The sequence below is a fragment of the Bombina bombina genome, chromosome 5, assembly GCF_027579735.1.
Source record: "Bombina bombina isolate aBomBom1 chromosome 5, aBomBom1.pri, whole genome shotgun sequence".
NCBI lineage: Eukaryota > Metazoa > Chordata > Amphibia > Anura > Bombinatoridae > Bombina > Bombina bombina.
The window spans coordinates 999730917-999752683 of NC_069503.1; the positions used below are offsets into that span (position 1 = coordinate 999730917).

Sequence of the window (21767 nt, forward strand, 5' to 3'; positions counted from 1 at the left end):
GAATAAGTGTGTATGCATTTGTGAATGGCTGATGGCTGTCACATGGTACGTGTATGCATTTGTGACTGGCTGATGGCTGTCACATGGTACAGGGGGAGTGGAAAAATACATAACTTTTAAAATTGTCAGAAAAAAAAAAATCTACTACTCATTTGAAGTTCAGACTAAGTGCTATTGCATTGTCTTGTTATCTTGCATTTGTTGATTTTGCAAATCTACTGTGTTGACTGGTCCTTTAAGTTACAATTTATTAGACAGATAAAAAAATACAAGTGTTTAGTATCCTGGATCCATGAGGTTAACAATACTAGTAAAACTTAAAATATAGGCTTAACAAGTTGAATTAAAAACAAATGCTTGGATGAATAAAGGTGGTCAAAGATGGTAATCATCACAACGGACAATGGTAATGACTGCTTGACAAATATTCCAAAATTGGGTTGATATGGTATAGGGTAATTAATTAGCTGTCTAATGCTTATATAAATATATTGATAGGTAGTGGACGCTATTGGGTGATAAGTGGAGTGTCTATAAGATTTGATAGTGGTATAAACAATCGCAACTGATATATGGTTATTAAACCGCAGAAAGTTGGTTTCTCATTTATTAAACACATTATTAAACACATAGTTAAAGCGTATGGTGTGAGCCAAAATCATATATCAGTTGCGATGGTTTATACCACTATCAAATCTTATAGACACTCCACTTATCACCCAATAGCGTCATTGCTCGAATCAAGCAGGAGAGGACGTCTGTTATCCTCATTGCACCGGCGTGGCCTCGCAGGATTTGGTATGCAGACTTGGTGGACATGTCATCTCTTCCACCTTGGAGACTCCCGTTGAGGAAGGACCTTCTACTTCAGGGGCCCTTCCTTCACCCAAATCTAGTTTCTCTGAAGCAGACTGCTTGGAGATTGAACGCTTAATTTTATCCAAGCGAGGTTTTTCGGAATTGGTCATTGAGATCATGATTCAGGCTCGTAAACCTATGACTAGAAAGATTTACCACACGATATGGCGTAAATATCTATATTAGTGTGAATCCAAGGGTTACTTTTGGAGTAGAGTTAGGATTCCTAGAATTCTGCCCTTTCTCCAAGAAGGTTTAGTGAAGGAATTAGAGGCAAGTTCCCTAAAGGGTCAAATATCTGTCTTGTCTATTTTGTTACATAAACGTCTGGCGGACGTCCCAGACGTACAATCGTTTTGTCAGTCCTGTGTTCAAGACAGTTTTGCCTCCCTGGAGTCTTAATTTAGTGCTTAAGGTTTTTCAAGGGGCTCCGTTTGAGCCTATGCATTCCTTAGATATTAAGTTATCTTGGAAAGTTTTATTTCTTGTTGCTATCTCATCTGCTCGTAGAGTGTCAGAGCTCTCGGCATTACAGTATGAATCTCCTTACCTTTTATTTTTCATTCGGATAAGGTAGTTTTGCGTACTAAGTTAGGTTTTCTCCCTAAAGTAGTTTCAGATCAGAACATTAATCAGGGGATTGTTGTTCCTTCCTTGTGTCCTAATCCTCCTCCTCAGAAGGAATGGCTTCTGCACAATCTGGACGTGGTGCATGCACTAAAATTCTATTTGCAGGCGACTAAGGATTTTCGTCAGTCTTCTGCTCTGTTTGTGGTATTCTCTGGGAAACGTAAGGGGCAGAAAGCTACTTCTCTCTCTTTGTGGCTGAAGAGTATCATTAGGTTTGCCTATGAAACTGCTGGACAGCAGCCTCCTGAGAGAGTTACGGCTCATTCTACGAGGGCTGTTTCCTCTTCCTGGGCATTCAAAAATTAAGCTTCTGTGGAACAGATTTGCAAGGCTACAACTTGGTCCTCTCTTCACACTTTTTCAAAATGTTATACATTTGACACTTGCCTTGGCTGAGGCCTCTTTTGGGAGAAAGGTTCTTCAAGCAGTGGTGCCTTCCGTTTAGGTTCCCTGTCTTGTCCCTCCTTTATCTGTGTACTCTAGCTTTGGTATTGATTCCCAATAGTAATTGGATGATCCGTAGACTCATCTTGTCAAGAAAGAAAGAAATGTATCAGGTAAGCATAAATTTAGTTTTTTCACAGAAATGTATTAAAAGAAATTCCTTCAGGAACAGCACAAGCTTGTTCTCTGGATATGACACTGTTAAAATTTCTTTTAAGGCATATGTTTTAATGGCAATATTTATATACAGTATATGTATGTATGTATGTATAATGCTTGAGTAGCTGCTAATTTTTATGGGATGCTTTGAATAGAGATGGATGGGAGGATGAGACATTTTATTTAATACTACTATTGACCATAATATACATATTCCTAATTTCTAAGATTTGAGTGAATTTAATGTTTAAAACCATATGCATTTAAAAAGTTATTTGTAAATTGACGTGTATTACTTTGGGAAGTAACTACATGGGTTTTTCGTTTTGAAAGGTATAACTGTTTTTTTTTTGTTTTGTTTTTTTTTCTCTTCTAATTTTCTTTTTATAAACTTTTTAGAGACCTTTTACAAAGAATATTTATGATTCAATAATCTCCTACACTTTTTATAACATTAATAGTAATAATATTTGTAAAGTGTCACCATAAATTTCAATGCACTTTTATTAACTTTGTGTTCTATAACACTCCAATAACGATAGTTGTTTTCCTTTTGTAAGTTTCAAGTTCTAGTGAAATTTCTGCTGTAAATGGAAGTGGTTGGAATGAGAAGTCCTCAAAGCTATTGTCCTCACAACTTGGGGAAGAAAAATGGGTACCTGTTGGCAAGAAAAAATCTGAACCTTGGAATCGGGATGCTGGGGACACTAACGGTAAAGACTGGAGTGCACCATGGAGTGAGCGTCCAATCTTCCCCAACATAGGTAAGTAACCAGTCTATATTTATATCATTACAGTATGTGATGAGCTTTCAAATCCCAAAGCCACTAACTGAAGCTAAAACGTATACATTTTAAAAAGCAAATACCTCATGGGAAGAGCCGATGTAGAAGACCATGTGACTTTAGGTTTTACATAATTGTGTTTAAAGCCATCGGACCTGCTATAGAAAATACCATTCACTGCCATATTGAAGTTTGGTGTTATTTCAAAGTTCCCCAACAAAAATGCTAAGGAATCTGTCACATATTTTTAGGAACCAAATTAAGACCATTGCTCCCTAATTTCATAAACAACTCTCTGAAAATAGATACATAGATGCTCTGTTTTTCTTATAAACAGTTTTCCATAGGTTTTGTTTTTGTTTTGAGTATAGTTGTTTTCTGTTGCTGATAATGTTATTAAAGTGAATGTAAATTTAGATGATAAAGTGCCCGGTTTTAAAAAAATCCGATTTAAAAACAGGGGCACTTTTAATCATCAATTTACATTTCACTTGTGTTGTAAAAATACTTACCCTTTTAATCTTGACAGCCGCTGCATCGCTTCCCCCGCCCGTTGCAAAGCCTCTTCCCGGGTCTAAAATGAGGAATACGGCTTCCTCCAATCACGGCATTGAATCAGACACAGATTCCTCTGGGGGGAAGCCGTGATTGGAGGATGACTGACCCATCATTTCTGACGTATGAAGAGGCTTGCGATGACCAGGGGAATCACTGGAACAGCTGTCAAGATTAAAAGGTAAGTTTTTTCACAACACGAGTGAAATGTAAATTTTGATGAATTAAAGTGACCCTGTTTTTAATCAGATTTTTAAAAACCGGGCACTTTAGCATCAAAATTTACATTCACTTTAACCTCATGTAGTATGATTGACGGTCCTATAATTTTCCTCATGTAGATCCTTGTCCCCCCTAAGGGGAATCAAAGCTCCTAGTGCACAGACAACAGCTGAGATATAATGGCTAATATTTCTCAACTTAATAATAATAATAATAATAATAAATATATCTAACCTTTAGCAGACTTTCTCCCCAACATACATTCTATGAGCCATTTTATTTAGTCTTAATTTGTTCTTTATTTCAACATGTACCTTGCTCCTTTCTCCTGTGTTTCCCCCATGCCCTTTGCTTACAATTGGGACTAACTGTTTTTAATTACACCATTAGCTGAACTGTATTTTGGCAACCAAAGTTTCTTGCCATAAAAGGAAGATCTAAGAAATTACCTTTTTTATGTTGCACTAATTTTGCAATTAATAATTCAGCGTTGTTTTGTCAGTTTTATGTACATTTTAGTTCTTGGCTAATTTACTACTAAAGGTGTTGTCATCTTCTGTGAACATAGAAATGGTTCTTTCATAGTTTTTGTTCCTTGTTAATAATAAATTACTCTTTCCACCTTCTTCCTTCAAGCGATTTTAATGGTAAAATTGGAGGGAGAGAGAAGTGAGAGGAAGAAACGTCAAACTATTCCTCACAATCTCCAAATGGATTACTATTAACTGAGTTTCCTAGAATTACCTCAAGTGTTTTGTGTTGACACTCAGAACGCGTACAAAGCAATATAATTCTAAGTGCAAGAATATAAAAATGGCACATTGAGATAGATATTTTAATTTTCTTAATGGGTTTTTATTGTAACAGCTACCTGGTCATCTGTGGACGGAGGAATAAGTGCAACTGAACCAGGACCAACTTCATTTTCAACCATTGGATTAAATAGCACATTATCAGGTATATAATCTTTGACCAAGAAGTGGAGTGAAGTTTTTCAAATTGTACCCTAATTAATTGAACAGGTTTATTGCACTTTAAGGTTACATAACTTTTAGTTGAGTAAATGGCCTGTTTCTTTCTTTTTAAGCTGCCGTTTCTGAGACAGTTTCCAAACCTAATGCATCAGACAGCCAATGGGAGGCAACCCCTACTGAGCCCTGTGTTGATGATGTGTGGTCTGGTTCAAGTATGTAATCTTACGTTTTGTAGCAGTACATTTTTTTTTTTTTTTTTTTTTTTTTTTTTTTATTTGTATAAAACAATTTTTAGATAGGCAGGTGGTTAGTAAGTAATTTTCAGTCCTCATTAAAGGGACAGTCTACACTAAAATTGTTATTGTTTACAAAGATAGATAACGCCTTTACTACCCATTCCCCAGCTTTGCACAACCAACATTGTTATATTACTATACTTTATAACATTTTAAACCTACATTTCTGCCTGTTTCTAAGCCACTATATACAGCCTCTTATCACATGTTTATTTATTTGCTTTTCACAACAGGAGACTGCTAGTTCATGTGGGCCATATAGATTACATTGTGTCCACTCCCGAGTAGTTATTTAAGATTTAGCACAACACAGTACTAAATGCAAGTCAATAGATAATAAATAAAATGTTGGGATCAGGGGGCTTTTTTTTACAGAGGTAAAAAGTTTATTAATATAACTGTTGGTTATGCAAAACTGGTGAATGCGTAATAAAAGGATTATCTTTTTAAAACAACAAAATGATATTGTAGACTCTCCATTTAACTTATCACATGCTTTATTATTAGCTTTTCACAACAGGAGACTACTAGTTCAGTGGGCCATATAGATAATTGTGCTTACGCCATGGGTTGTGGATAACACTGCACTAATTGGCTAAAATGCAAGTCAATAGATAATAAATAGCCATGTGATCAGGGGGCTGTCAAAAGAGGCTTAGATACAAGGTAAATCAGCGGTAAAAAGTATATTAATATAGCCATGTTGACCGTGCAAAACTGGGGAATTGGTAATAAAGGCATTATATATCTTTTTAAACAAGCAACTCAATACCATATGAAATGCCCATGTAGTTTAATTACTAAAACAAAACCCTTTCTACACAAGCATTAAGTTTTTGGTCATTTGACTTCACTCATTTTTTCTTGTTACACCAGATGGAATTGCTTCTGCCGATCTCGGTTCAGACTGGAATGCACCAGCAGAAGAGTGGGGAAACTGGGGAGAAGAAGAGCCAGAACCTGCTCCACAACCTGACGAGCCAGAAGACGAAGTTCAAAAGGTTTCTTTTTTCTCCACCCAATAAATTGCCTTAAAGTTGTTCGGGACCCCACCAATATAAGCTTCTGATAGCTTATTATTGTTTTGTTTTTTTATTTATCACTGCCACACCTTGATTAAATTGAAAGAAGACATCAGATTTCAGTAACTCATTCACTGTGCTAGATTTCTTGTCGCACACAAAAGGTGTCTGCTGTTCTGATTTCTGTCTGTCAGGTTTATAGCAATAGCTCATCAGAATGGCTGCATAAAAAAAATGCAAAAGGGAGCGGCTGTTATTAACCGCAATATCATTACTGGAATCCAGTCCTACCCTGTCACTAAGTGATGCAAAACACAATAAAATACACTGAAAAATACTAATATTACTATTAAAGTAAGGGTGGGCAAATGCTTTAAAAAAAAAAAAAAAAGAGGTTGTGATAGGCAAACTTATCTTGTTATAGTTAAAGCCAGACTAGATATACTTTTCAACAGTGTATTAACCTGTTTACAGGGACTAAACACACAGTGCATCTTATTATTGCACTCTTTACATATCACACTTTAGAACGTTTTGTTTTTGAACATTTGTCACTTTAATACTTTTTAAATCTCTGTATTTAAGTATTATAACCTTTAAAGAGACTGTAAAGTTTGTGGAATGTGCACGTTTTTTAAAAATCCTATTAAAAACAGGGGCACTTTCGTTCATCAAACTTTACATTTGACTGGTTTTGACCTCTTCTTCTTGAAAGCCACTCCAGCGCTTCTCCAGCCCTTCGCAAGCCTCTTCATACGTCAGCAATGACTTTTCCGGCATCCTCCAATCACGGCTTCCCCCCAGGGGAATCGTTGCCTAAAGCAACGCTGTGATTTGAGGAAGGCCAGGATCGTCCTTTCTGACATAGGATGAGGCTTGCGATGGGCGGGGGAAGCGCTGGAGCAGCTTTCACAAAGATAAGTAAGTATTTTAACAAAACCAGTGAAATGTAAAGTTTGATGAATATAAGTGCCCCTGTTTTTAGTAGGATTATTAAAAAACCGGGCACTGATTCATCAAAATTTACATTCACTTTAAATATGGGACTCCCATTTCTCTTAAGTGTATCCAGTCCACGGATCATCCATTACTTATGGGATATTCTCCTTCCCAACAGGAAGTTGCAAGAGGATCACCCACATCAGAGCTGCTATATAGCTCCTCCCCTAACTGTCATATCCAGTCATTCTCTTGCAAGCCTCAACCAAGATGGAGGTCGTAAGGGGACTGGTGTTTTATACTTAGTTTATTCTTCAATCAAAAGTTTGTTATTTTTAAATGGTGCCGGAGTGTACTGTTTATCTCAGGCAGTATTTATAAGAAGAATCTGCCTGCGTTTTCTATGATCTTAGCAGAAGTAACTAAGATCCATGGCTGTTCTCACATATTCTGAGGAGTGAGGTAACTTCAGAGAGGGAATGGCGTGCAGGTTTCCCTGCAATAAGGTATGTGCAGTTAATATTTTTCTATGGATGGAATTTGCTAGAAAATGCTGCTGATACCGAACTAATGTAAGTAAAGACTTAAATGCAGTGAGAGCTACTGGTATCAGGCTTATTAATAGAGATGCATACTCTTATAAAAATGTAATATAAAACGTTTGCTGGCATGTTTAATTGTTTTTATATGTATTTGGTGATAAAACTTATTGGGGCCTAGTTTTTTTCCACATGGCTGGCTTGAATTTGGCCTAGTAACAGTTTTCCTTAGGCTTTCCACTGTTGTAATATGAGTGGGAGGGGCCTTTTTTTAGTGCTTTCTGTGCAGCTAAAAATACTGACAGACACATTCAGTTTCCCTCTGCATGATCCAGGACATCTCTGAAGGGCTCAAAATGCTTTAAAGTCGTTTTTGAGGGAGGTAAAAAGCCACAGTAGAGCTGTGGCAGTTGTGATTGTTTAAAAAAAAAAAAAAAAAAAAGTTTTTGTCTTTTATTATTCCAGTTTGGGTATTAAGGGGTTAATCATCCATTTGCAAGTGGGTGCAATGCTCTGCTAACTTGTTACATACACTGTAAAAATTTCGTTAGTGTAACTGCCTTTTTTCACTGTTTCAAATTTTGACAAAATTTGTGTTTCTTAAAGGTGCAGTAACGTTTTTTATATTGCTTGTAAAGATCAGTCTTTAACTATAAAAGAAATATCACCAGAAGATTCTGACGAGGGGGAAGTTATGCCGACTAACTCTCCCCACGTGTCAGACCCTTCGCCTCCCGCTCAGGGGATGCACGCTAATATGGCGCCAATTACATCAGGGACGCCCATAGCGATTACCTTGCAGGACATGGCTGCAATCATGAATAATACCCTGTCAGAGGTATTATCCAGGTTGCCTGAATTAAGAGGCAAGCGCGATTGCTCTGGGGTTAGGAGAAATACAGAGCGCGCAGATGCTGTAAGGGCCATGTCTGATACTGCGTCACAATATGCAGATCATGAGGACGGAGAGCTTCAGTCTGTGGGTGACATCTCTGATTCGGGGAAACCTGATTCAGAGATTTCTAATTTTAAATTTAAGCTTGAGAACTTCCGTGTGTTGCTTGGGGAGGTATTAGCTGCTCTGAATGACTAACACAGTTGCAGTACCAGAGAAATTGTGTAGGCTGGATAAATACTATGCGGTACCGGTGTGTACTGATGTTTTTCCTATACCTAAAAGGCTTACAGAAATTATTAGCAAGGAGTGGGATAGACCGGGTGTGCCTTTTTCCCCACCTCCTATATTTAGAAAAATGTTTCCAATAGACGCCAGTACACGGGACTTATGGCAGACGGTCCCTAAGGTGGAGGGAGCAGTTTCTACTTTAGCAAAGCGTACTACTATCCCGCTTGAGGACAGTTGTGCTTTTTCAGATCCAATGGATAAAAAATTGAAGGGTTACCTTAAGAAAATGTTTATTCAACAAGGTTTTATTTTACAGCCCCTTGCATGCATTGCGCCTGTCACGGCCACGGCGGCATTCTGGTTTGAGGCCCTGGAAGAGGCCATCCATACAGCTCCATTGACTGAAATTATTGACAAGCTTAGAACACTTAAGCTAGCTAACTCATTTGTTTCTGATGCCATTGTTCATTTGACTAAACTAACGGCTAAGAATTCCGGATTCGCCATCCAAGCGCGTAGGGCGCTATGGCTTAAATCCTGGTCAGCTGACGTGACTTCGAAGTCTAAATTACTCAACATTCCTTTCAAGGGGCAGACCTTATTCGGGCCTGGTTTGAAGGAAATTATTGCTGACATTACTGGAGGTAAGGGTCACACCCTTCCTCAGGACAGGGCCAAATCAAGGGCCAAACAGTCTAATTTTCGTGCCTTTTGAAATTTCAAGGCAAGTGCAGCATCAACTTCCTCCGCTTCAAAACAAGAGGGAGCTTTTGCTCAATCTAAGCAGGCCTGGAAACCTAACCAGTCCTGGAACAAAGGCAAGCAGGCCAGAAAGCCTGCTGCTGCCTCTAAGACAGCATGAAGGAACGGCCCCCTAACCGGCAACGGATCTAGTAGGGGGCAGACTTTCTCTCTTCGCCCAGGCGTGGGCAAGAGATGTTCAGGATCTCTGGGCGTTGGAGATCATATCTCAGGGATATCTTCTGGACTTCAAAGCTTCCCCTCCACAAGGGAGATTTCATCTTTCAAGGCTATCTGCAAATCAGATAAAGAAAGAGGCATTCCTACGCTGTGTGCAAGACCTCCTAGTTATGGGAGTGATCCATCCAGTTCCGTGGACGGAACAAGGACAGGGTTTTTATTCAAATCTGTTTGTGGTTCCCAAAAAAGAGGGAACCTTCAGACCAATTTTGGATCTAAAGATCTTAAACAAATTCCTTAGAGTTCCATCTTTCAAAATGGAAACTATTCGGACCATCCTACCCATGATCCAAGAAGGTCAGTACATGACCACAGTGGACTTAAAGGATGCCTACCTTCACATACCGATTCACAAAGATCATCATCGGTTTCTAAGGTTTGCCTTTCTAGACAGGCATTACCAATTTGTAGCTCTTCCCTTCGGGTTGGCTACAGCCCCGAGAATCTTTACAAAGGTTCTGGGCTCACTTCTGGCGGTTCTAAGACCGCGAGTTGCCAAGTCTCATACAGAGATAGTTCTGGCATTTCTGAGGTTGCACGGGTGGTAAGTGAACGAGGAAAAGAGTTGTCTATCCCCACTCACAAGAGTCTCCTTCTTAGGGACTCCTATAGATTCTGTAGAAATGAAAATTTACCTGACGGAGTCCAGGTTATCAAAACTTCTAAATGCTTGCCGTGTTCTTCACTCCATTCCGCGCCCTTCGGTAGCTCAGTGTATGGCGGTAATTGGCTTAATGGTAGCGCCAATGGACATAGTGCCATTTGCGCGCCTTCATCTCAGACCGCTGCAATTATGCATGCTGAGTCAGTGGAATGGGGATTACACAGATTTGTCCCCTCTGCTAAATCTGGATCAAGAGACCAGAGATTCTCTTCTCTGGTGGTTGTCTCGGGTACACCTGTCCAAGGGTATGACCTTTCGCAGGCCAGATTGGACAATTGTAACAACAGATGCCAGCCTTCTAGGTTGGGGTGCAGTCTGGAATTCCCTGAAGGCACAGGGATCGTGGACTCAGGAGGAGAAACTCCTTCCAATAAATATTCTGCAGTTAAGAGCGATATTCAATGCTCTTCTCGCTTGGCCTCTCTTAGCAACACTGAGGTTCATCAGATTTCAGTCGGACAACATCACGACTGTGGCTTACATCAACCATCAAGGGGGAACCAGAGTTCCCTAGCGATGTTAGAAGTCTCAAAAATAATTCGCTGGGCAGAGTACCACTCTTGTCACCTGTCAGCAATCCATATCCCAGGCGTGGAGAACTGGGAGGCGGATTTTCTAAGTCGTCAGACTTTCCATCCGGGGGAGTGGGAACTCCATCCGGAGGTGTTTGCTCAGTTGATTCATCGTTGGGGCAAACCAGAGTTGGATCTCATGGCGTCTCGCCAGAACGCCAAGCTTCCTTGTTACAGATCCAGGGACCCAGAAGCGACGCTGATAGATGCTCTAGCAGCGCCTTGGTTCTTCAACCTGGCTTATGTGTTTCCACCGTTTCCTCTGCTCCCTTGACTGATTGCCAAAATCAAACAGGAGAGAGCATCGGTGATTCTGATGGCCACGCAGGACTTGGTATGCAGACCTAGTGGACATGTCATCCTTTCCACCATGGACTCTGCCTCTAAGACAGGACCTTCTGATACAAGGTCCTTTCAATCATCCAAATCTAATTTCTCTGAGACTGACTGCATGGAGATTGAACGCTTGATTCTATCAAAGCGTGGCTTCTCTGAGTCAGTCATTGATACTTTAATACAAGCACGAAAGCCTATTACCAGGAAAATCTACCTCAAGATATGGAGTAAATATCTTTATTGGTGTGAATCCAAGAATTACTCATGGAGTAAGGTTAGGATTCCTAGAATATTGTCTTTTCTCCAAGAGGGCTTGGGCAAAGGATAATCAGCTAGTTCCTTAAAGGGACAGATTTCTGCTCTGTCTATTCTTTTGCACAAGCATCTGGCAGAGGTTCCAGACGTCCAGGCATTTTGCCAGGCTTTGGTTAGAATTAAGCCTGTGTTTAAACCTGTTGCTCCCCCGTGGAGCTTAAACTTGGTTCTTAAAGTTCTTCTTTTATCTTGGAAAGTTCTGTTTTTGATGGCTATTTCCTCGGCTCGGAGAGTCTCTAAGCTATCTGCCTTACAATGTGATTCTCCTTATCTGATTTTTCATGCAGATAAGGTAGTCCTGCGTACCAAACCTGTGTTTTTACCTAAGGTGGTTTCTAACAAGAATATCAATCAAGAGATTGTTGTTCCATCATTGTCTCCTAATCCTTCTTCAAAGAAGGAACGTCTTTTACATAATCTGGACGTAGTCCGTGCCTTGAAGTTTTTTACTTACAGGCTACTAAAGATTTTCGCCAAACATCTAACCTGTTTGTTGTTTACTCTGGACAGAGGAGAGGTCAGAAGGCCTCGGCAACCTCTTTCTTTTTGGCTTCGGAGTATAATCCGTTTAGCCTATGAGACTGCTGGACAGCAGCCCCCTGAAAGGATTACAGCTCATTCTACTAGAGCTGTGGCTTCCACCTGGGCCTTTAAAAATGAGGCCTCTGTTGAACAGATTTGCAAGGCCGCGACTTGGTCTTCGCTTCACACTTTTTCCAAATTTTCCAAATTTTATACTTTTGCTTCTTCGGAGGCTGTTTTTGGGAGAAAGGTTCTTCAGGCAGTGGTTCCTTCCGCTTAATCCTGCCTTGTCCCTCCCATCATCCGTGTACTTTAGCTTTGGTATTGGTATCCCATAAGTAATGGATGATCCGTGGACTGGATACACTTAACAAGAGAAAACATAATTTATGCTTACCTGATAAATTTATTTCTCTTGTAGTGTATCCAGTCCACGGCACGCCCTGTCCTTTTAAGGCAGGTCTAAATGTTAATTAAACTACAGTCACCACTGCACCCTATGGTTTCTCCTTTCTCTGTTTGTTTTCGGTCGAATGACTGGATATGACAGTTAGGGGAGGAGCTATATAGCAGCTCTGCTGTGGGTGATTCTCTTGCAACTTCCTGTTGGGAAGGAGAATATCCCATAAGTAATGGATGATCCGTGGACTGGATACACTACAAGAGAAATAAATTTATCAGGTAAGCATAAATTATGTTTTCTATGAATTATTTCAAGGGTAATAACTGGTAGTAAAGGCTTTGTATCTAGCTGTAGAAGCAGTTGAAAATTAGGCTGCTACAATTAGTGCTGTTTCTTTTCTTGTTTTGTGTTTTCTGTGGTAGTCCCAATAGGTGTTGTAAGGTTTCATATTAATTAGTCTTCTCTAGGTTGTTAGGGTGTTGCTGGCTTCTTTATGACAGGAATTTGACTGTACACAAAAACTAATAAACTTGATAGTTCCCACTATTAAAGTGAAGGTAATCTTTGATTAATGAAAGCCCAGTTTTTAAAAATACTATTAAAAACAGGGGCACTTTCATTCATCAAAGTTTACAAAGCAGCTGTTTTGTTTAAAAACTTACCTCTCTCCTCTTAACAGCCGGAGCAGCTTCCCCCACACGGAGATCCTCTCTTCACACAGCAATAACGAATCCAGCTTCCTCCAATCACGGCTTCCCCCCAGGGAAATCATTGCCTGAGGCCATGCCGTGATTGGAGGAAGCCGGATTAGTCATTGCTTACATGTGAAGAGAGGATCTCTATGCGGGGGAAGCTGCTCTTTCTGTGAAAAGAAGAAAGGTACGTTTATAAACAAAACGGCTGCTTTGTAAACTTTGATGAATGAAAGTGCCCCTGTTTTTAATAGTATTTTTAAAAACCGCGCTTTCATTCATCAAAGTTTACCTTCACTTTAAGTGCAGCTTGTCAAGCACTTAAAAATAAATAACTCTGTATCCTGCAGATTTTTAGTACTAATCCTTTGTGTTTTACAAAATCTGTAAGAACTAAAACTATCCATTTGCTAACTTTTGTTTTTACTGTTAAAGGGACACTAAACCCAAATGTTTTCTTTTTTGATTCAGATAGAGCATGCAATTTCTCTTACATGGTGTATCCAGTCCACGGATTCATCCTTACTTGTGGGATATTCTCAATCCCTACAGGAAGTGGCAAAGAGAGCACACAGCAGAGCTGTCCATATAGCTCCCCTCAGGCTCCGCCCGCCCAGTCATTCTCTTTGCCGCTCTAACAAGTAGCATCTCCACGGGAGGGTTAAGAGTATGTGGTGTTAGATTTGTAGTTTTTATTTCTTCAATCAAGAGTTTGTTATTTTAAAATAGTGCCGGTTTGTACTATTTACTCTGAGGCAGAAAGTTATGAAGATTTCTGCTGAGAGGAAAAAGATTTTAGCATGTTGTAACTAAAATCCATTGCTGTTCCCACACAGGACTGTTGAGTACCGGAGAACTTCATTTGGGGGGAACAGTTTGCAGGCTTAACTGCTTCAGGTATGCTCAGTCATTTTTTTCTAACAAGACCTGGTAATGCTAGAAGACTGACAGAAATCCCCATGGGGGAAGGTAAGCCATTTTCTGAGACTAAGTATTGAAGGATGGCTTAGGTTAAGGGCTTAAATACTGGTGGACACTGTTATGGGCTAAATCGATTACTTTATTAGTATAATCTCATATTTGTGCAAGTGTTTTAGACGTTTGGAACACTTTTTGGGGTTTTATTACGCCTGGCATATTATAAGACATCTAATCTGTCTCAGGAAGGCCCCATAACTCCGGAGTGAAGAGGGAGGGGGCCTAATTTTCGCGCCTCAGTTGCGCAGTTGTTTTACTAGACAGCTTCATGCAGCTTCACGTGGGGAGCCCAGAGATTACAGGAAGGACTCCAGGGAGGCTTATTTTCGACTACAAATAATCCCTAAGGAAGGTAAAGCCACAGCAGAGACTGTGGCACCATGCTGTAGTGTTTTAAATAAACCGGTAGCCTGCTTCATTTAGCTCTGGTTTGGGCAATAAGGGGTTAATTGATTTGAAAATTTGTGTGCAATCATTTCAAAGCATTAGGATCATGTGGTGAAAATTTCATCAAGATCGGATGTTTTTTGGTGATTTGGTAAAAAAGTTTGTGCTTTTTATTATTTAAAGGCACAGTAACGTTTTTTCAAAAAGTGTTTTTTACTGTATTGTAGTGCTGTCTAAGTCTGTCAAACATGTCTGAGCCTTCAGATAGACCTTGTTCTTTGTGTTTAAAAGCCATGGCGGTACCCCCATTGCATTTGTGTTTAAAGTGTGCTAAAGCATCTAAGCATTTTAAAGACCATGCAGTGACACTTAAAAATGTAGCCCAAGTTGATTTTTTTAACAGAAGGTAACGAGGATAGTCCTTCTTCCTCTCCCCATGTGTCGACACCAGTTACGCCCGCGCAAGCGATGCCTAGTACCTCTAGTGCATTCGCCCCTATTACTTTACAACAATTAGCAGCAGTAATGGATAATTCCTTTGCAGCATTTTTATCCAAACTGCCAGTTTTTCCAAGAAAGCGCGATAGCTCAGTTTTAAATACAGAGGATGAGCAATCAGAAGCTTTGGATAATTTATCTGTAGTACCCTCACAACACTCTGAAGTGGCAGTGAGGGATGGTCTGTCTGAGGGAGAAATGTCTGACACAGGAAAAGTTTCTCAGCGGGCAGAGTCAGATTCCTTAGCGTTTAAATTTAAGCTGGAACACATCCGCGTCCTGCTTAAGGAGGTTTTAGCTACGCTGGATGATTGTGACCCCATGGTGGTCCCAGAAAAATTGTGTAAAATTGGCAGGTTTTTAGAGGTCCCTGTACACACTGAGGCGTTTCCGATCCCAAAGAGGGTGGCGGATATTGTGACTAGGGAGTGGGAGAGACCTGGTGTACCCTTTGTTCCTCCCCCCTATCTTTAAGAAAATGTTCCCCATAAATGACCCCAGGCGGGACGCGTGGCAGACGGTCCCTAAGGTAGAGGGAGCTGTTTCAACGCTTGTTAAGCGTACAACTATACCAATAGAGGACAGTTGTGCTTTCAAAGATCCTATGGGTAAAAAATTGGAAGGTTTGCTGAAGAAAATGTTTGTTCAGCAAGGTTTCCTGCTCCAGCCAATTGCCTGCATTATTCCTGTAACTACTGCAGCGGCCTTTTGGTTTGAGGCGCTGGAGGAGTCAATCCAGAGGGAGACTTCATATGACGAAGTCATGGATAGAATTCACGCTTTAAAGCTGGCTAATTCTTTTATCACTGATGCCGCTTTCCAATTAGCTAAGTTAGCGGCGAAAAATTCAGGTTTTGCCATTATGGCACGAAGAGCGCTTTGGCTCAAATCATGGTCGGCTGACGTGTCGTCCAAAACAAAACTACTAAACATTCCTTTCAAGGGAAAGACCCTCTTTGGTCCCGAGTTGAAAGAAATTATTGCGGATATCACTGGGGGGAAGGGTCATACCCTCCCGCAGGATAGACCGTTCAAGGCCAAAAACCAGGCTAATTTTCGCTCCTTTCGCAACTTCAGGAGCGGACCTGCTTCAACCTCTGCTGCCGCTAAGCAAGAGGGTAACGCTTCCCAGCCTAAAGCAACCTGGAAACCCTTGCAGGGTTGGAATAAGGGTAAACAGGCCAAGAAGCCTGCGCCTGCTGCCAAGACAGCATGAAGGGGTAGCCCCCGATCCGGGACCGGATCTAGTTGGGGGCAGACTTTCTCTCTTTGCTCAGGCTTGGGCAAGAGACGTTCAAGATCCCTGGGCATTAGAAATTGTTGCTCAGGGGTATCTTCTAGAATTCAAGGACTCCTCCCCAAGGGGAAGGTTCCACATTTCTCGCTCGTCTTCAGGCCAGACAAAGAAACAGGCGTTCTTACGCTCTGTCAAAGATCTTCTAAAGATGGGAGTGATACACCCAGTTCCAATTGCAGAACAAGGACTGGGTTTTTACTCAAACCTGTTTGTAGTTCCCAAAAAGGAAGGAACTTTCAGGCCAATCCTGGATCTAAAAATTCTAAACAAATTCCTCAGAGTTCCATCTTTCAAAATGGAAACTATTCGGACAATCTTGCTGATGATCCAGGAAGGTCAATATATGACTACCGTGGATCTAAAGGATGCGTACCTACATATTCCTATCCACAAAGATCATCATCATCATCATCAGTTCCTAGGGTTCGCCTTTCTGGACACGCATTACCAGTTCGTGGCCCTTCCTTTTGGGTTGGCCACCGCTCCCAGAATTTTCACAAAGGTGCTAGGGTCCCTTCTAGCGGTACTAAGACCGCGGGGCATTGCAGTGGCACCTTACCTAGACGACATCTTAATACGGGCGTCGTCTTTTCACAGAGCAAAGGCTCATACGGACATTGTTCTGGCCTTTCTAAGGTCTCACGGGTGGAAGGTGAACGTAGAAAAGAGTTCTCTGTCCCCGCTCACAAGGGTTCCCTTTCTGGGAACACTAATAGACTCGGTAGAAATGAAAATCTTTCTGACAGAAGTCAGGAAGTCAAAACTTTTGAATACTTGCCTAGTTCTTCATTCCATTCCTCGGCCTTCTGTGGCTCAGTGCATGGAGGTAATCGGTCTAATGGTTGCGGCAATGGACGTAGTCCTTTTTGCCCGAATTCATCTCAGACCACTGCAACTGTGCATGCTCAAACAGTGGAATGGGGATTATGCAGATTTGTCTCCTCAAATACAAATGGACCAGAAAACCAGAGACTCTCTTCTCTGGTGGTTGTCTCAGGATCACCTTTCTCAGGGAATGAGTTTCCGCAGGCCGGAGTGGATCATTGTTACGACCGATGCCAGTCTGTTAGGCTGGGGTGCGGTCTGGGACTCCCTGAAAGCTCAGGGTCTATGGTCTCGGGAAGAATCTCTTCTCCCGATAAACATTTTGGAACTGAGAGCGATATTCAATACGCTCCAGGCATGGCCTCAACTAGCGAAGGCCAAATTCATCAGATTTCAGTCGGACAACATCACGACTGTAGCGTACATCAAACATCAGGGAGGAACAAAGAGTTCCCTAGCGATGAAGGAAGTAACCAAGATCATCAAATGGGCGGAGGATCACTCCTGCCATCTATCTGCAATTCACATCCCAGGAGTAGACAACTGGGAAGCGGATTATCTGAGTCATCAGACTTTCCATCCGGGGGAGTGGGAACTCCACCCGGAGGTCTTTGCTCAGCTAACCCAGCTATGGGGCATTCCAGAATTGGATCTGATTGCGTCCCGTCAGAACACCAAACTTCCCCTTTACGGATCCAGATCCAGGGCGGCATTGATAGATGCTTTAGTAGCGCCTTGGTCATTCAGTCTAGCTTATGTCTTTCCACTGTTTCCTCTTCTCCCTCGGCTAGTAGCCAGAATCAAGCAGGAGAAGGCTTCGGTAATTCTGATAGCGCCTGCGTGGCCACGCAGGACTTGGTATGCAGACCTGGTGGACATGTCATCGACTCCACCATGGAAACTGCCATCGAGGCAGGATCTTCTAATTCAAGGTCCATTCAAGCATCCAAATCTAGTTTCTCTGCAACTGACTGCTTGGAGATTGAACGCTTAATTCTAGCTAAGCGTGGGTTCTCTGAATCAGTTATAGATACTCTGATCCAGGCTAGAAAGCCTGTCACCAGGAAAATTTACCATAAGATATGGCGGAAATATCTTTGTTGGTGTGAATCCAAAGGTTACTCATGGAGTAAGGTTAGGATTCCAAGGATATTGTCTTTTTTCTCCAAGAAGGATTGGAGAAAGGTTTGTCAGCTAGTTCCTTAAAGGGACAGATATCTGCTCTGTCTATCCTGTTACACAAGTGTCTGGCAGCTGTACCAGACGTTCAGGCGTTTGCACAGGCCCTAGTTAGAATCAAGCCTGTCTACATTCCTGTGGCTCCTCCATGGAGTCTAAATTTAGTTCTTTCAGTTCTTCAAGGGGTTCCGTTTGAACCTTTGCATTCCATAGATATTAAGTTATTATCTTGGAAAGTTAATAAAGAAAGTCTTCTGCTCGAAGAGTTTCTGAATTGTCTGCCTTGCAGTGTAATTCACCCAATCTGGTGTTCCATGGAGATAAGGTTGTTTTGCGTACCAAACTTGGTTTCCTTCCAAAAGTGGTTTCTAATAAGAATATTAACCAGGAAATCATTGTTCCTTCTCTGTGCCCTAATCCAGTTTCTAAGACGGAACGACTGTTGCACAATCTTGATGTGGTTCGTGCTTTAAAATTCTATTTAAAAGCAACTAAAGATTTCAGACAAACATCATCCTTGTTTGTTGTGTATTCTGGTAAGAGGAGAGGTCAGAAAGCGACTGCTACCTCTCTTTCCTTCTGGCTGAAAAGCATCATCCGATTGGCTTATGAGACTGCTGGACAGCAGCCTCCTGAACGAATTACAGCTCATTCCACTAGAGCTGTGGCTTCCACATGGGCTTTCAAGAATGAGGCTTCTGTTGAACAGATTTGTAAGGCAGCGACTTGGTCTTCACTACATACATTTGCCAAATTTTACAAATTCAATACTTTTGCTTCTTCGGAGGCTATTTTTGGGAGAGAGGTTTTGCAAGCAGTGGTGCCTTCCGTTTAGGTTACCTGACTTGTTCCCTCCCTTCATCCGTGTCCTAAAGCTTTGGTATTGGTATCCCACAAGTAAGGATGAATCCGTGGACTGGATACACCATGTAAGAGAAAACAGAATTTATGCTTACCTGATAAATTACTTTCTCTTACGGTGTATCCAGTCCACGGCCCGCCCTGGCAATTAAGTCAGGTTCAAATTTATTTTAGTAAACTACAGTCACCACTGCACCCTATAGTTTCTCCTTTTTCTCCTAACCGTCGGTTGAATGACTGGGGGGCGGAGCCTGAGGGGAGCTATATGGACAGCTCTGCTGTGTGCTCTCTTTGCCACTTCCTGTAGGGATTGAGAATATCCCACAAGTAAGGATGAATCCGTGGACTGGATACACCATAAGAGAAAGTAATTTATCAGGTAAGCATAAATTCTGTTTTTAAGCAACTTTCTAATTTACTCCTATTATCAATTTTTCTTCGTTCTCTTGCTATCTTTATTTAAGAAGCAGGAATGTGATGCATAGGAGCCGGCCCATTTTTGGTTGAGAACCTGGGTTATGCTTGCTTATTGGTGGATAGATGTAAGCCTCCAATAAGCAAGCGCTATCCATGGTGCTGAACCCAAAATGGGCTGAGTGCTAAGATTTACATTCCTGCTTTTAAAATAAAGATAGCAAGAGAACGAAGAAAAATTGATAATAGGAGTAAATTAGAAAGTTGCTTAAAATGCCATGCTCTATCTGAATCAAGAAAGAAAAAATGTGGGTTCAGTGTCCCTTTAAGGTTATATGGTATTTTTATGTTATCAATTTTAGCATAATTTAATTTTTTTTTTTTATTGATAAAACAGGTCTCTGATGATGAAAAGGAGAAGGAAGAAGTATCCGCCCAAGGTGCTACCAGCAAGAATAAGAAGAAGAAAAAGAAGAAGAAGAAGCAGAATGAAGAGTCTGATTCTGCTGTCCAGGTAGGACAAAAAACAAAGCTTTTTTTTTTTATGGCCTGTGTTTCTATACAAAAACTCTTAGATGCGGTTGAACCCCTTCATTGGCTTTCAGTAACATACACACAACAGGGTCTTAACATTTTGGTTGCCATTCTTGACCTCAAGCGACCCATTCACTTTTACTTTTCTTAATCATATCCAAATTGCTGTCATACATGCCTTGTATGATTGTCACCAACCCTGCTTTTGATATATGAAATATAAGATGCAGGGAAGTAATGATTATGGCTGCCACATATTCAATTTAACCAAACAATTTAAAGGGACAGTAAACACCTTGAGATTTGCTTCTAAAATGTTTATACAAATCAGACCCTGAGCACCCTGTGATTATATGGATGTACTTGACTCTATGAAATTAGGTTGGATCATCTTGCTAGTCTCTCGTTGCCCCCCCCCCCTCTAAAGCTTTGATTATTCAGCGCCATTTTTGTAAATACACATAGATTACGTATAAGGTTGGAATATGCTTTAGGGACGCACTGTCAAAGTATGATTGTTTTGGAACGCCTAGTGGAGGCATGGTCTCACAGGCTATTCACCAATGACACCAGTGAGATTATACACACCTTTTTCTCATACCCTAATGCACTGGGTCATAGTATGATAGTCTTGGAACGCCTAGAGGAGGCATGGTCTAATGAGCTAGTGACCAATGACACCAGTAAGAGTACACACACTTTTTTTTTTTTTTTTTTTTTTTTTTTTTTTTTTTTTATGCACCTTCCTTCATCTCACATACATGAGCTGGATGCATATCAGCTGACGGATACAACAGACGCTAATTATACACTGATACCACTCGGTGGTAATGGAGGATAATAGCGGTCTTATAAGTTTGGTCTATTGGCTATTGATGATCGATGACTGGTGGTGATTCATCATATGCAACATTTTGTCTAACAGATATGAATGAAATGAGGTCCGGTTGTAGTATCGGCACATACATTTGTGCACTAGCAATATATGATTTAAACGGTTGTTGTAATACAAAGCCAATATTAAATTTGACTGTTTAATTCTCTGTGATAACGTGACTTATGGGTGGTGATAGTGAGTGAGATACTCCCTATTGGGCAGACTTGTTGACTGTGCTCACATGCATGAACAATATCAGGTTGTTTACCATGGCCACGGATGTGTTCTGTTTGTTCTTTGCTCTTATTTGTTCGGCTGCAGTGATTGTAGATGATCTGACTGGCGGAGCTCATGAGACACACAAAGGGGCATTGACTGCATTAAAATGTGTCTGATTGTATCACTTTGTACACATTGCTAATATGCGTTATGTATATATAACACATGTTTCACAATGAGGCTCATTTGCATACGGAGCAACAACATATTTGCACACGGCCGATCTTGATTGGTCCACTGGTGGGGGAGGGTTTTGTGAAGTTTATTTGTTTTTTTTTCCCATTGTTTGTCGGAAGAAGGGACAGGTTACATCAATAAATGAGTTTTCTATCACAGATGACTTAAGAATAGAGTGCTTAATGTGGATTTTTATATATATAGTAACAAAGATGTTTTTTTTTGCCAATTAAAGGGTTAATTTACCTATACACAGGTGCTATAAATAAGAGGATGTTATCTGTATGCCAAAGCATGAGTAAGGGCTGTGTATGTATGTGTATCTCTTTCTTTCTTTTTCGTTTTTTTTTTCTTTTCTCTTTCTTTCTTTTTTTCTCTTTTTTTCCTCTTTCTTTTTTTCTCTTTCTTTTTTCTTTCTTTCTTTCTT

At 40.8% G+C, this 21767-nt stretch overlaps 1 protein-coding gene across 1 annotated transcript in view; it reads left to right on the forward strand.

The window, feature by feature from the left end:
- Positions 1 to 21767, forward strand: part of MTDH (metadherin) — a 41627-nt gene that overhangs the window by 16157 nt on the left and 3703 nt on the right. The window contains exons 5-9 of the mRNA XM_053715232.1: positions 2652 to 2855; positions 4521 to 4610; positions 4741 to 4839; positions 5800 to 5924; positions 19871 to 19987. Coding sequence (XP_053571207.1) covers positions 2652 to 2855; positions 4521 to 4610; positions 4741 to 4839; positions 5800 to 5924; positions 19871 to 19987 — 635 coding nt within the window. The remainder of the gene's footprint in view (positions 1 to 2651; positions 2856 to 4520; positions 4611 to 4740; positions 4840 to 5799; positions 5925 to 19870; positions 19988 to 21767) is intronic.